Source organism: Dermacentor albipictus, chromosome 2, assembly GCF_038994185.2.
Source record: "Dermacentor albipictus isolate Rhodes 1998 colony chromosome 2, USDA_Dalb.pri_finalv2, whole genome shotgun sequence".
Lineage (NCBI taxonomy): Eukaryota > Metazoa > Arthropoda > Arachnida > Ixodida > Ixodidae > Dermacentor > Dermacentor albipictus.
Window position 1 is genome coordinate 25,010,542 of NC_091822.1, and position 14,950 is coordinate 25,025,491.

The 14,950-nt window shown below is 45.0% G+C and overlaps 1 protein-coding gene across 1 annotated transcript in view; it reads left to right on the plus strand.

Moving 5' to 3' along the window:
* LOC135897917 (branched-chain alpha-ketoacid dehydrogenase kinase-like) overlaps positions 1–14,549 on the plus strand; it is a 114,111-nt gene extending 99,562 nt beyond the window's left edge. The window contains exons 8-11 of the mRNA XM_065426607.2: positions 1,934–2,062; positions 2,732–2,824; positions 4,742–4,903; positions 12,380–14,549. Coding sequence (XP_065282679.1) covers positions 1,934–2,062; positions 2,732–2,824; positions 4,742–4,903; positions 12,380–12,524 — 529 coding nt within the window. The 3' untranslated portion in view covers positions 12,525–14,549. The remainder of the gene's footprint in view (positions 1–1,933; positions 2,063–2,731; positions 2,825–4,741; positions 4,904–12,379) is intronic.
* The last annotated feature ends 401 nt before the right edge of the window (positions 14,550–14,950 follow it).

Here is a 14,950-nt window from a genome sequence, read left to right on the forward strand (position 1 = left end):
CATGATTACAGTCAGCCACATTACTCTTTGCCATTGTATGCATCGTCGAGTACATAACACCATTGCTTGGCACTCTTCCGCCGTGACTGGCCCTTGCCTCATAAAACACCACATATCATTATCGTCATACAGTCATGAAAAATACTTACCTCTGAAAATACAGCTCAGCTGGATGATGGTATTTGCCACAGTTATATTAAGGCATGTTGGGGCTATGATATTATAGTGCTTCATGGTGTTAGGAAACGCAAATTTTTCGGGTACTTGATGTTAAACCATAGATATAGGATTTTGTTTGCTGGCATTTATACGTACTATTAGCTAATTTTTAAATCTTCAGAGCAGGTAGAGCTATCTCCACACAGTGTTGCTGGAAACTGGCTGTCTAGTAAGCAAATCACACTTCCATAAAATGTACTGCTAATCGAACAAGCATCATGGTGTAATATCAACTGAAACATGCATTCTGTGCCGGTAATGTCAAAGTAGTGTTCAGTTAAAGCAGTTTGAAATTCATAGGCTTATTTTACAAACTTCCATAAATACCAAGATTATTCATACAGTAGACATTCTGTGGCCACTTATCACAATATGTAAACTAATACTTGGAAATTTCTTGTATTTTTCATCATTGGTAACTGTATGGTTTATCATGTTTGGCTTTCCCACTTGTTTTGAGTCTCATCACAATTATTTATTGACTGTGAATAAAAAAATCTCTCGTTACAGTGATCTTTTATCCTCTGCTGATGCTAGCAAGGAGTCACTTGTGTGTTGGTGTAAGACTTCGATGCAAAATTTATACCTAATGTGCTTTTTTGTTTTTAAATGATGACGCAGCCCTATGTAAAGCTTGTGCTAAATGTATTCCTGTAAGCGAAACTCTGCCTTTTGGCTTTTTCGGAGGCAAGCATTTTTGTACTCAGTTCTTAACTTGTCCATCAAGATAGTTGCTTAAATTTTTAAAATGTCAGTGCCAGGTTTGGGTGAACCTTGCAAACAAGTATGCTACAAAGTGGTGCTCTTGTTTTTCTTTACATTTTACAGTGAAGTTGGTTTTGTGACTAGAACTGATGGAAAACATTAACGTCAGTGGCACTTGTGCAGTGCAAATGCCAAAAGTGTCAGCAATAAAAGCTCTGCATCAGAAATTTTTAACACTTGCATGAGAATTGAAAATCTAATATGCTGAAATTGGAGGGCATGTTGGGAGCGATGAGATGAGTCTGGGCAAAATTAAAAGTGTGCGAGTAGTATTGGATGCATTGTCAAACCATCAGAGCTTTGTTAATTTCATGAACGAGCCATTGTTAGGTATGCAAAGTGTTTTGGGAGAAGAATCCGCTCTGTGCTAGTTGGTAGATCTTTGAAAATTGTGCAAGTTTGTGCAGCGCAATGAGAACAGACTCAGGAAAGGAACGTGGAAAGGACATGGACTGGTGCTGTGACTGCATTCCTCTTTTGGGGAGAGGAATGGTTTGTAAGGCACTCGACACTTAGTTGAAAATTAGGTTACAATTCTTAAACATCGAACAAGTCTGACGTTGTCTTCTCTTTTTTCTTTTTGCTCATGAGCTTAGGCCTTAGTGGGTGTAGGTTTGTTATGTAGCATTAAGAAATTTGTTTGGGAGCAGGCAGTAACTAGATAAAATTGCCAACGTAACCTTTGTAGGTCAAGCAATTATTGACAGTTGATTTTAGAAACTAGTATACTCAAGTTTATGCATTCTAATATTCTTCTGTCATGTGAAATATTTTAGTTGTTTTACATGTTCATGCAGCCATGTTTCGATGTATGCTTTCTCAGTGCCACACTCCCTTGTGTAATACTTTGAAAGGGGCGCTCGAGGAATTGATAAATGGTGGTGGTAAAATGACATGCTGGAAGTGCTGCTGCCAGCAGCTGACAGTTTTGTGTTCTCGCTTCCTTTAGGCAAGTGTCGGTGCACAAGTACGGCAAAGCACCTCCTTTCAAGTACAACGGGCACCTCAACTGCTCCTTCCCCTACATTCAGATGCCCTTGGATTACATAATTCCTGAGCTGCTCAAGAACGCTGTGCGGTGAGTTTTGAGGCCAAGTGGAGATTCTTCGGTGCCTTGATGCAGGTGCACTGCACTTTGACAGTGGCTGCAGCACGAGTCCTAGGACTTTTCTTCTGCCGGTAAAGTAAGGGCACGTTGAGGAAAACCTGTCGTGGGTGTTCAGTGCTGTCCCCTCTGTTCTCGAGATGCAGAGCATCAATCACTCCAGCACGTGGCCGAATCTTTGTGAAGCCCTTCACCAGCGTACTTGAGGTGTTTGGTCGCAGCTGCTTTTGTGTCCTAGTAGACTACATAGCGAGACAGAGTGAAGTTATACCGTAGATGTTTCTGTAGTACGTCCTAAACATTCTGGAAGAAGGTCATTTAAAGGCCATTGCAATAAAATAAGATTGGCATAATTGTTACCAGAAATATAGTCGACGGCCGAGTCTCAGGACTGCACAACTGGCATGAAGCTTGGTCAATAGCCAGTGCTTCATTTCTAGTCGTGACTTTGTTTTCAAGGAAGAGCCAGGTCCCACTTTCTTGCCCTAGAATAGGAACTCCTGTAGCAAGCTGCTTACTTTCTTACAGAACTTGCTGGCAGTGGTGTGTGGTCACCAGAAAAACAAAGTTTTCCATTCAAGCATTGCTTATTTTAATATGACTGTGAAAAGAGCCTTTTTGTTTCTTCTCTGACCTGGTCAGAGCTACAGTGGAAAACCACATGGACAGCCCGGAATCAAGCCTCCCTCCAGTGACTGTCACCATTGCAAACAATGACATTGACTTCATCATCAGGTGCGTAGCAAAGCTGCTAGTTTATTTTTTACTGGCTTATTTGCATGAACGTAATGTGAGCTTGTGTGCGCATGTGCGAGTATTTACAGCAAAATGTTGACAATTCGAAATCTCCTAATTCAAATTGACGGATAATTTCAACTGCTTTATTGGTCCCGACAAAGTCCTGTGTATTTCAATAGAGAAAAGGTCCCACGAATTTGATATCCAAAAACCACAGAATGGGTGTTTCGAACAAAATTTCTGCCTTCCATGGAATGCCTTTTTGACAAACTCGAGCCAAAGGTGAGGGTTTCATGCGTTGCTAGCCACCTTTAAAGGCACGTGCCAAACTAAAAATGCAGAGGAAAGTCACACAGGGAGCCGATATTGAACCGGAACAAGAAGAGGAGTGTGCACCCTCCTTTTTTATGTACAGAGAGTTGGAGCCCCGTAGCGTGCTTGATGACGTTACTGCACCTCGTGCCCTCCCCTTCCTTCATAGCACGTAGTCCGTTCGATCACAAGGCTTCCAACATTGGGTCGGGCATGCGGGCGCGCCACTCCTCAAGCCACCGTCCTCAGAAACCTAGGCTGCAGGCACATGTGGTTGCGTGCTGGTGGATGAAAGACAACTTTTTCAATACAAGCCCAGTGATGAACTGGTTTTGCTTGCTGTACCGTGCCATTGATTGGGCGGTATGTTTAAAGGGGCCCTCCTTGGTTAGAACTGCATTTTATTCGAACAAATTTTTGGTCCCTGCGGAGTTTAAATTAACAGAATTCTACTGTACAAGAGAAAACACTGTGCTTCATACCTGGAAACACACGTCAAACATAACATGACATTTGCCTTTGGATTTCATTGCTTATAATATGGCTAGTGCATCCACCAGATAACTGAGCTTTGCTGGCAAGTGGCCCTCACTGCATCGTATATGTAACAGCAGGAAATACACAGTGTGATACTGTGTGCTATGTGATGCTCTAGGTACTTAAAAGGTGACAGCTCTGACTGCTGGAATGTGCTGGAGACTTGCCGGATAATCTTCGTCAAAGTCGTGTTTTTTTATTCCACATGCTACATTTGAGTTCAAAATCTTGCGAGTAATTTGGTGTTTAAATAAATAGAAAGTACAATGGAAAAATTATGTGCGTGCAGTAAAGCATGCTTTCTGTTATGTTGTCATGTTATTATTGAAATCGTTCTGTAAGACTTATAGTAGTAGTTGCAGCAGTAACTTGTTTGAGCTTTTATGACTTATGATTCTTCCTTGAAGGATTAAGAAAATGCTTTAACTTGGTTAGTATTTTTTTCTGTCCTTTTCATTCTCTTTCCATAACCCTTAATATCCTTCTCCTATAGCAGGCTAGTAAACGAGGTGTATCTCTGGTTTATCTCCCCGCCTCTCCTCTCTCTTTGGCTCAGAGGTGGCTCTCATCGCTGCCTATGCGCCTGTAGAAAAAAGGCTGTCAGAAAAAGTTAAATCAGTTGTAGATGTCTACTGTTGTCAAAGGATGCAAAGACGTGACAGCACAAATTACAGCTCTCACCGGGATGGTGAGAGGTGAGGACACCTGTGAAGCATTGTGCCACTTGTGTGGAAGTCCTAATGAAATTAAGGATTGACAGGGAGGAGGTGGAGACTTTAAGCGACGGTGGCTAAACATGGAAATTCCTGGAAGTAGTGTTTCAACAAGGGGACTTTGGGACAAGGAGCCCCGAAGAAAAGAAGTTTCTTTTTTGAAACGTTGGCTCCCGCCTGATAGGTCTCTTGTTTACCTTTGTTTAATTACTTCCTGTGGGAGGATCTTAAAATGCACGAGTCATTTTTCTTGTGTGTCATGCTTGCTTCGGTCAATCTAGGCCTACCAAAAGTGAGCCTTTGTATAAAATTGCTTTTCGCCAAGTTTGAAATTGCCGGACTGTGCTCGCAGGATATCGGACCGTGGAGGTGGCATTTCTCACGAGCACCTGGGCCAGATAATGCAGTACCACTTCTCGACGGCTGGCTCCTATGAGGCACAGTATGACGGTGGCCTGCTGGGCACCATGATGAACAGCCCCACTGATGGGCCAGCTGGAGGACCCATGCACGGGTACGTGAAAAACTTGCTCATGGCCTTTGTGCTTAAAGACATTGCACATTCATAATGGTTACAGCGTGAACAAAATGACGACTGAGTGAAAGGACACAGGACGAGCGCTGTCCTGTGTCCTTTCACTCCATAGACGTTTTGTTCGCGCTGTTACTATTATGAATGCATACGAACTCGCCCAACTTTCCACTTAAGTACGACATAGTACACTTGACTCCTGTTAATTCAGCCCTTGTGGAAATGCAAGATTTGCTTGAATTATCTGAAAGGTTGACTTGAGCAGCAAAATAGCAAAATTTGTTTTATTGCTTGAAGTTATCTGTAGTGTCCACTTGCTTTTCTTCCTCACGAAGCGCAACTTAATCGGCATGTACCAAAGAGCATCGACATATTTAAACACTGCCTCGACATTGACTGAAAAGAAAGCTAGAGTAAAAGTAGTGTAAAACTGCTTCACGCCTAAGGAAGCACTAGCACCGTCTGCAGAATTTTTTGGGTTTCAAGCTTTTAGTAACTGCTGCATGCAAAGGGGCACTGGTGCGGGTTGATAGGGTTGAATTAACAGAAGCAGCATGCTTTCACCTTAGAACAGAACAATTTTTTTATTCCATATACCCAATGTAAGGTTTCTCACCGGGACTTTCCAGTGCATTTGAATTAAGCAGTACCTCGAACTAACCGAAGTCAAATTAAAGGGAGTTGATTGTGTTTATTAAATATGAAAGCAAGATACAATGATGACGACAGCAGACGACGTCGACGATAACCTTCAGCTAGCTTATTCGAGGCACAATTCAAGAAAAATTATGTGGATCTTGCACATTATGCAAATCTATGCTAAAGGGTTCCTGAACCTCTTCTCAGGCTTGGCAAAAAAACATAGTCCACAAATAGCATACGAAGCTGTGAACATCTCGGCCAAGTTTTGCAGTCGTGCACAGTGCATGGAGATTGCAAGCGAAGCACGAAGTCACCTTTTTATCAAAAACTCTCTTTTCAACAAAAGCGTGCTCCTCACTCTTTTCCTACTGCTATATGACCAGTAACTGACATCAATAAAAAGGGGTGCTTGGATCAGTAAGCGAAATCCTGCTTTTGAATTTCGTTACAAGTACGTACCTCCAGAAGAGCTCGGCTATCGTCTGCTTATTCTCAGCCGTGACCACAGGCATTGAAATTCATTTTCGTGACCACACGAAAATTGGTAGTTGTTGGGTGGTCCAGGAAGTAAATTCTTTCATGCCATAGAAAATGCTTGATGTTAAAGTGTATGGTATGAAATTGTAGAGGAAGGAATGATCTTTCAAATGCTATTAACTTCAAACAACATATACATTAAAAGTAGTATGAAAGATGTTATTAAACAAAAAGAATTGCAACAAAAACAAAAAATATCCATGAAACATCAATGTTGCTTTGCACAAAATGAACACAAATAATTCAAAATATACATTTTGAACATAGGGGCCATATGCAATAATCCTGCAAGTATATAAGCTCTGTATGCACAAAATTTATTTAGATACATAGGAAAACATTAGCCCTAGTAAACCACCACGCCCTCATGAACCGCTGCACGGCATTCCAGAGCACGATGCCAAGGTCCACTGCCGACCGTCTTCGTGCACAAAACTCCACTTTCTATGCAGCCGCCGGCCATTAATTCCATTGTTCGATCCTGTTCGAACGATGTTGACACCCTGCAGATAAGAACTGTGACCTTTAGAACATGCTGGATATACTCGGATCAATGCGTGGCAGCGATGAAATGGTCTGAGAAGAAAGCTAAAATCACCGACACATGCCTCTTGACGTTCCGGCACGGTTTGACGCAGCTTCGCCATCGGTACTAAAGTCTGACGAATCGAAATAGTCTTCCAAGTCTGTGCTGCTACCATCATCCAGAAGTTTGAGCCCAGATGCATTGGAATCTATCAAAATTCACCATTTCTGTGGAGCAGTGGCACGCAACGTCGATGCCATCTTCAAAACTACAAGTACTCATCACCCAGACTATGATGGTGCTTTAAAGATTCCCACGTGGTAGAAAAGAGAAACACAACAACGAAAGCTATGAAATAGTTTCTCTTTAACCCATTAGATGGTGCTAGCTGTCCAGAAGCTCTCGGAGCGGCAAAATTTGAATTTGTAACCATCGATAATGTGCTATCAATGGGAATAAACGTGGCCATAAATGTGTTAAACTTTGGCCATCCAGCCCATCAGTGTTGTAGCAATTGGGTCTCGGCAATTTGGATTAGTTTTGATCACTCAACTAGCCTTGAACCATGCACACACGTACAGCTGCCAGCATGCTATTACTCCTGGCTAGGCACCTTGGCAGACATCGCTTTGCAGTAAGCTATTGACCGCGCTTCAAGATGCAGAAGTTGCATGTGCCTGCTGTCTGTCTGCCAGTCAAGCTGCTGCTGGACGCAGCCAGTCCACAGCATGTAGCATGGCCAGGCTGGAGCACATGGGCATGCACTCAAGTCCTGTCGTGCACAAAGCAAATGCTATGCATATGCTCTACAATTGCAGTTCGCTGTGGTCTGCTACATAGCGTAGCTATTGCAGCCACCACGGTGTGCCATAATGAGCTCACTCACTGAGCACACTACGGCTAGCTGAGGACAACCGCGTTTCGCGCATTGTAGTTGCCAAAACTGGAAATACAGTAAACCCTCGTTAACACGAACTCGCATATCTCGAAATATCGGTTAAGTCGAAAGTTTTCCACGCCGCGCCTTCCCCACCCATAGGTGTTATGTATTTGCACCCGTTTATCTCGAAGCATTTTTCGGGCGTAACACGGATATTTCGAAATTTCGACCGGGACGGCTGAAGGCAAAGGCCGTTACCAAAAGGTCATACAGGCTCCGAGCGAGCGCTTGGTTCCTACTTAAGTGCCGAACGCGGTCGCGTTCTAAGGGCGAATACAAAATTCCCGCGGATGCAGCCGTTTTCCGTCAACCACGTCAAGTAACCTTGGAACCAGTCACGTGGTGTGCGCTGCTTTCGCGCGGGGGCTCATGGGTTTTATCGAGTAGTCGCGCCACTGCCTTTCGCACGTGCGGATGTAATTGTGCGTGTGCGATTCTGTTCTTTGTTTCGTCGCGCTGTGCGCACGACGCGTTGACTGCGATTTTTTGTGTTGTTGTGTGTGTGGTGTGTGGTCAACGGACGACGACGATGTCCCGCCCCAAGCAGTGCAAGTCTCTGACGCTGGAGAAAAAAGTCGCGTTAATCAAGGAAGTGGAGAAAGCGGGAAGATCCAAAACGAGCATCGCCAAAGAATTCGGCATCCCTTTGTCGACGCTATCGACAGTTTTAAAAAATCGGCAGAAGATCTTCGATGGCTTCGAGCAAAGTTTTTCCAGCAAGCGGAAGCGGATTCGGGCCTCGAAATTCCCGGACGTCGAAGCAGCACTCATGCTGTGGCTCCGGAATGTCAGGGCAGCCAACCTTCCCGTGACAACCCAAATGATGATGGAGAAGGCAGACGCTCTGGCGTTGCAGATGGGCCACACAGACTTCAGTTGCAGCAATGGCTGGTTTGAACGATTTAAAAAAAGAAATAACGTAGCCTCGAAGCCTATCCACGGCGAAAGCGGCACTGTTGATGAAGGGGCTGCAGACACCTGGCGCAACCACCGCCTCGCTAAGCTGCAAAAGGCTTATGCGGACAAGGACATTTTCAACCTCGACGAAGCAGCACTGTTCTATAAGATGCTGCCTAGCCGCACATACACGCCGAAGGGAGAAGCTTGCTCAGGCGCTAAGCAGCGCAAAGACCGAGTGACGATACTTTTCGGAGCCAACTCCACCGGCGATGAAAAACTGCCGCTGCTTGTTATCGGTAAGTCGCTCAATCCAAGGTGCTTCCGAAATGCACGGCTCCCTAGAGATGCGACTTACTGCGCCAATAAAACGGCCTGGATGACTGCAGCGCTCTTTGAAGAGTATGTACGTGCTCTTGACCGCAAGATGGCAAGGGACGGCCGGAAAGTGTTGTTCGTCGTGGACAACTGCCCCGGCCACGGAAAAATCAACAACTTGGAGGCGGTCACGCTGGAGTTCCTGCCTGCTAATATGACGTCCGTGCTCCAGCCGATGGACCAAGGAGTCATTGAGGTTGCTTGCAAGTTTTACAGGAAGAGTCTCTTGCACCGCATTTTGTGCTCTTACGACAGCGGTAAGAAGTACGAAATAGATTTGCTGGGTGCAGTCCACCTGATCGCCGAAGCCTGGCGACAAGTACGTCCATTGACGATTGCCAACTGTTTCGCGCACGCAGGATTTTCGCGCGTCGAGAAATCGCTCGAGCCAGACACTGACGATTTCGGTGATTGCGATGAACTTTGCGACGAAGTCCGCAAAGCTACCGGCTGCGCCAGCGATGCCGAAGACGGCGAAATCTCTTTTGAAGAGTACGCGCTCCACGAGTCGGACGTGCCCGTTACCGGAATGTTGTCCGACGCCGACATTGTTGAAATGGCAGTGAACAACGGTGATCACGCTGACGAAGAACCACCTAGAGAAGTGCCGACAACTGCAGAAACAAGGAACTTACTACGTTTGCTCCGCAACAAAGTTGAATGCAGCGGCGGCGAACAACGGCTCATTCGGTGCGTTCAGCAGCTTGAGGACGCTTTTCTCGCGCCGAATGCCAACGCCAAGCAGGCAAGCATCACCCAGTTCTTTCCAAAACAATAAAATTCAGTTTTTCCTGGGAATTCTGTGTCTATTGCAAAAGCTCCCCTCGTGCTGTGGAGCGTTTGTTAGCAGTGCTGGTTGTTACTGGCTCTTTCAGTGACCCGGTCACTGAAATTTTCGGCATTTTGCTTAACTCGAAACTCTGCTTATCTCGAAATTTTTCCCGGATTTTACAACTTCGAGTTAACGAGGGTTTACTGTAATGGTGTCTACGTGAGCATACAAAATCAAATTTGAACTGCACGCCATGATCACATCTAGTAGGTGGAGCTTCCTGGGCACGCTTAAAATGGGATAAACAGGTAGCATATAGTACGCTATCTAAGGCCTTTTCCACTCCTTGCTCACAAAAACGGTCAATTCAGACTGCTTCACCATGTACAAAACTATTAGCATATACAGTCAAAACCCACGATAATGATATCCCAACCAAGGCAATGAAATGCTTGCTGCAACAAAATATTTTTGGATTCCCGGTTTAATGCATTTCGCGTCTCGCAACAACTTAACTTTTTTTTTTCCAACAATCCCTCATTTATGAAATTTTCTGAAAGGACAGTCCGCAGGTAATCTATCTACTCACATAACACTGTGTCCACAAACTGGTTTCGCTAGAATAGCAGCTTCGGCTTCTTGGTTTTCCATCCTGCTGTTGTTGCTGGAAACATTGTTGAAAGTCAGCGCTTGTAGTGTCTTCTTGTCTTGTCTCTTGTCTGCATTTTGCGCTGTTAACAGCAGGCGGGCACAAACTGATGAAGCGCATTCCTTAATTACGTAAACTACCACCACAGCACCTTGCAACAGGTGACAGTGATGATGATGATAGTGACAACAGTGGTTTGCCCATCGCAACAGGTGACTCTTAGTGTCCGGACCAAAAATGCAATATTAGCATATCTAATTGCAAAAAATGGCTGTGGCTTAGCTAAGGTTAAGCCCAGGATGCGAAGCATACTAGCCTTTATTTTAACGCGACAGCGTTAAGGAGCTCGTGTCGCAGAAAAGCTGGTGTCGTCGGCGTCGGCTCAGGCGTGCGGCGCTTGCTCAGGCGCACATTTCGTTGTCGCGCCGAACGCTGCGTTGCTCGACGCTCACCGCGTCCGATGCGGGGCGCGTAGTCGCTGTGCCGTAGCAAAGCCACCTAGAAACAGTCTCTGTAGCACGCCGCAACCTTCGCTTCTCATTCCAACGAGCAGCTCTGTCTCCAGGAGGCATCTCACCTCGTGAGTGTCTAGCAGAGGCAAGCGCAGCTGCTTATATACCGCCGCGACGCCGCGAGCGACGGCGCGAGTTGGAGCCCCGTTTCTCCTCTGTCGTGACGTCACGGTGTCACGTGGTCAGCCTTGAAGGCGACGCCACGAGCGACGGCGTGAGTTGGAGCCCCGTTTCTCCTCTGTCGTGACGTCACGGTGTCACGTGGTATTGAAGGCGACACCGCCGCGCCTGAGGAGCTGGGTTGAGCTTTAGTAATATGCTTCGCATAAAAGAAGAAAGACACAAACCAGAGCCGACCTCACAGTGGGCATATCTTATAATCCTGTGTGCCATCACTGCATGTGCTAATGCCTGCTTGGCATGCTGACTAATACCCACTGACTAGCCAGATCGACCTCCACATAAGAAGGCTCGTACAACCCTGATGACGATACTACTCTGTGTACCACCTCACATGGTTGTGTGCGTGCAGCGTCGTTGCTGTGTGTGGCTGGTGCCTCTGCTGTTTGTGCACGGCAATCAGACTGCCTGCTTTGTCAGCCTGCTAAGATGCTGCCTCCGGCAAAAAAGCTGAAATTTATTATGCGACAGGGTATGGCTGCAGTTATTACCCAGGTCGAAAAGGGCAGGAAGAAAATGGAGATTGCCGATGGATTTGTAACTGTGTGCCACCACAGCTTTATTGTATGCTTCTCCTAGTTGTACAATGAACTGATTTGGGAAATTCGCACTGTTGGATGTAGTTCCAGCTTCATCATTTATGCGTCCAGTCGCTATCAGTCCAACAGGAAACATGTAGTCAAGTAGCTCCCGCTTACCAATACGAACTTATTGGTCAAATAGATGTCATTAGGCCTTTAGGTGTCAATACAAACCTATCAGTCCAATAGGCAACAAATAGATATCTAGTCTCCTATCGGACCTTATCGGTACCAAGACAAACTCTACTCATTCAATAGGCGACAAATAGATTTTGCCTATTGGACCCTATTGATACCAATAGAATCTAAATTAACCCCATAGAGTTCCAATACATTTCTAATAGAACCTATATGACTTTTCTGTTAAGCCACTAGAAAATTCTGTTGGTATTTTTGCTGGGGCTGGCGTTATTCCCTTTTTGTGCTTGATGAGCTGCCACAATTCATGCTTTCAGATGTTACCATAATATCTCACATATAATACTAGTCCGGGTATGATACTAGGGGCTATTTTGGGGCAGCAATACAGAAAAGAAAGTTTTGTCAGTGTATAACGTGACTAAAAATAAGTACTGTTTGGGGGCATTTAGTTCATATAAAACCAAAGTGCTCTAAACATTCTGAAATTTCAGTACCCAAATAAAATACGAGAAAGAAATGTGGCGAAATCTAGAACAGACTTTTACAATATGTGGGATTTTTTGGTAGTCCAGAAAAAATCTGTTCCGGCTGCTTTGTTGTCCCGAGATGCATTTCTTGCTGTGTTCCATGTCCTCTCTTAACATTTGTTCTTTTTACTGGCACACCAGTACTTCAAAATATTTACCCTTTTTCCCGCACCCAGGTTTGGCTTCGGGCTTCCCACGTCTCGTGCTTATGCCGAGTACCTTGGTGGTACGCTGTCCTTCGAGACGCTCCAGGGCATCGGCACTGACGTTTACCTGCGCCTGCGCCATATCGACGGCAAATGCGAGAGCTTCCGTATCTGAAGGCCTTCCTTCCTCCAGTGGTGAGCAGGTCGTCAAGATGATGCCTGCTGCCTTCATCCAGAGAATGGCAGCCTCCAGTGGCTCCATTTACCACTTTTTTCCACATCCTTTTGCTCTGGAAAAATGGACTTTCATCTCGTGATTTTCAAGCAGTGTTTTCTTCCGTTATTAATCGAAGTGTGGAGCCAACTGCAAAAAAGTTCGGTTTGTGGAAAGTGCTTTCACTGGGCTGCATGAAGTGGTGTGCTGAGAAGACTGAGCTGGAAGTCGTGGACAAGTGCTGGTGACTTCTAGTCAAGGAGTGTGGCGTGAGGTTCTGTTCCTCGCATGGACTTGTAGAAGAATGGTGACTGTTCTCAAAGCCTGCAAATTTACTCAGCTGGGTGACGAGAGGCCTCGGTGCCTTACAGAACATGTGCATAAGAGTGGCTTTCGATTAGTTTGCTTTTGTTTGCTGGAAATGTTGGGCTAATCACTCACTGTACAGTGCATCATAGCTGTTTTATTGTTGAAAAATATGTTTACTACACACAATCAGACATGTTTATAATTATTATTTTTTTAACCGGGTAGATCAACTGCTGTGCAAGTGCAGTCGTGTAAAATTTGGACGGAGATGAGGATTTAAATTTTGAATAGCATTATATTGTTTATTAATGCCACTCAGCCAGGTCCTTGCAGTGTGGGCGTTGGTGGGAGCATGTTTGGACAAAGGGTGCAGGTACTATTTCAATGCTTGTAAATAAATGCAATTTTGTTGCGATTGCAGTAGTGTTTTCTGATGCCTCATATATTTTCATTTATTTTGTTTTTCTTGTCACACTGCCTCCACTGTTAAGACTCCACTTGAAATGTGCTGCTTTGAGGAATTTGAGAAAGAGGCCTTGTTTACCTCTGTTCTTTCGTGTTGTTTGGGTGCATGAAGGCCTAAAGGGCTTTAATGCTTTTCGTGCTGCTAAACTTGAGAGGTCGCTTGTAAACTGCAGTCTGCTAGAAGGTAACTAATGCAAGCTACACATTCTTTTGCTGCACATTCTTTAGCACCACAGATGTATCCATGTACGCGCGTCACGCTTTAATGGCGTTTTGATGAACAGCTAGGAGTTATGCATAGGCGTGGCTCTATCAGTTTTGTGAAGGTTGTAAACACCGTGTGTGTGCACATGCTCCGTCGCCTCCTACTCGGATGTGCTGCTGTAACTGTCACATGTGATGGCCACATAGTTAAATGGCTCGGATGTTGTGCTGCATGTCGTCGTGTGGTGCTTTGCGAAATATGCCATCAACTGCCAGAGCTGGAAAGTCCCTTCCATTGGAGCTACAGACAACTGAGGTAGTTGCCAACTTGTTTTGGATGTTTATCTCCATGTGTCAAAAGGTTGCACAATTGTGTCTCCCATTTCATTGCTTATTTCCACCTTACGACATTCTTGCTGCCTGTCATTGCAGTTTTTATTTAGGCTCACTGGGAGGGTCCATTCGATCTAGGCCAGTCACTGCTTCATAACTGAGTAAAAGACCAGTAGCTTGTGTGTTGCCCCTAATGTTTTACACCAGGGGCTTAACAGCCTGTGCCAGTTAACTTTGTAAGCGCCTGCCCCATGGTCATGTGTCACAAGGATGTCTTTATGCAGACCACAGAGGCAACGCCCTTGTGATGTTCTGGAGAGTGGCCCTTGTTTGCTCTTCACCCACTCTTGCTTAGTCAACTGTGCTGTCAAGTGGTTCAAGCATCAAGTTGTTGTCACATGCTCACCAGTTAGTTTGACATTTCTTTTGCCTCTCAACTACTACAGCTGGAGTATGGATGAAGCAGGCAGTAGCCACACGTAATGTTTTTTTTTTTCTTACCTTGCGTTATCATTTTGAGTGTGGCGGCACCTTTCTGGAAATTTTTGAAAGCCAGAATTGCACAGGTCATTAAATTTGTCCAAATGCTTGTGCAGTGTAGCATCATGTGGGTGTGAGGCTGAAGAGTGTGGCTTAGGTGATGCAATAAATTGACCTGTTGTTGCTTTTGGTTCATTGTTTTTGGTTTGCTGTTTGCTGCTCGTGGTCATGCAATGTTAAAGAAGTATCAATACAAAATTATCTTTTTTTTCTGTAATGGATAGCTGTATACAGAGACTGATATGGTATGAATTACTCGGGTCCTTTGAGAGTGCAAGAAATAATTATCACTCTTTAATGTGACCACTTCACAACGCTTGTCAAGTACAGTGCATCTTTGTAAGCTGAAACAGGTGGCTATCTCCATTCCTGGAATATCCAGTTGCAGTCGCATGATACTGCATGTCACTGATGCGTGCGTCAATACAGTTACTGTGCCACCGCTAGCTGTGTCTGTCGAGAATGTAACAGGATAGAGGATGCAAGGTGTGACAGACCCCTTGTGTTCTCAGAAACGTAATAGCGGAGGACCATGC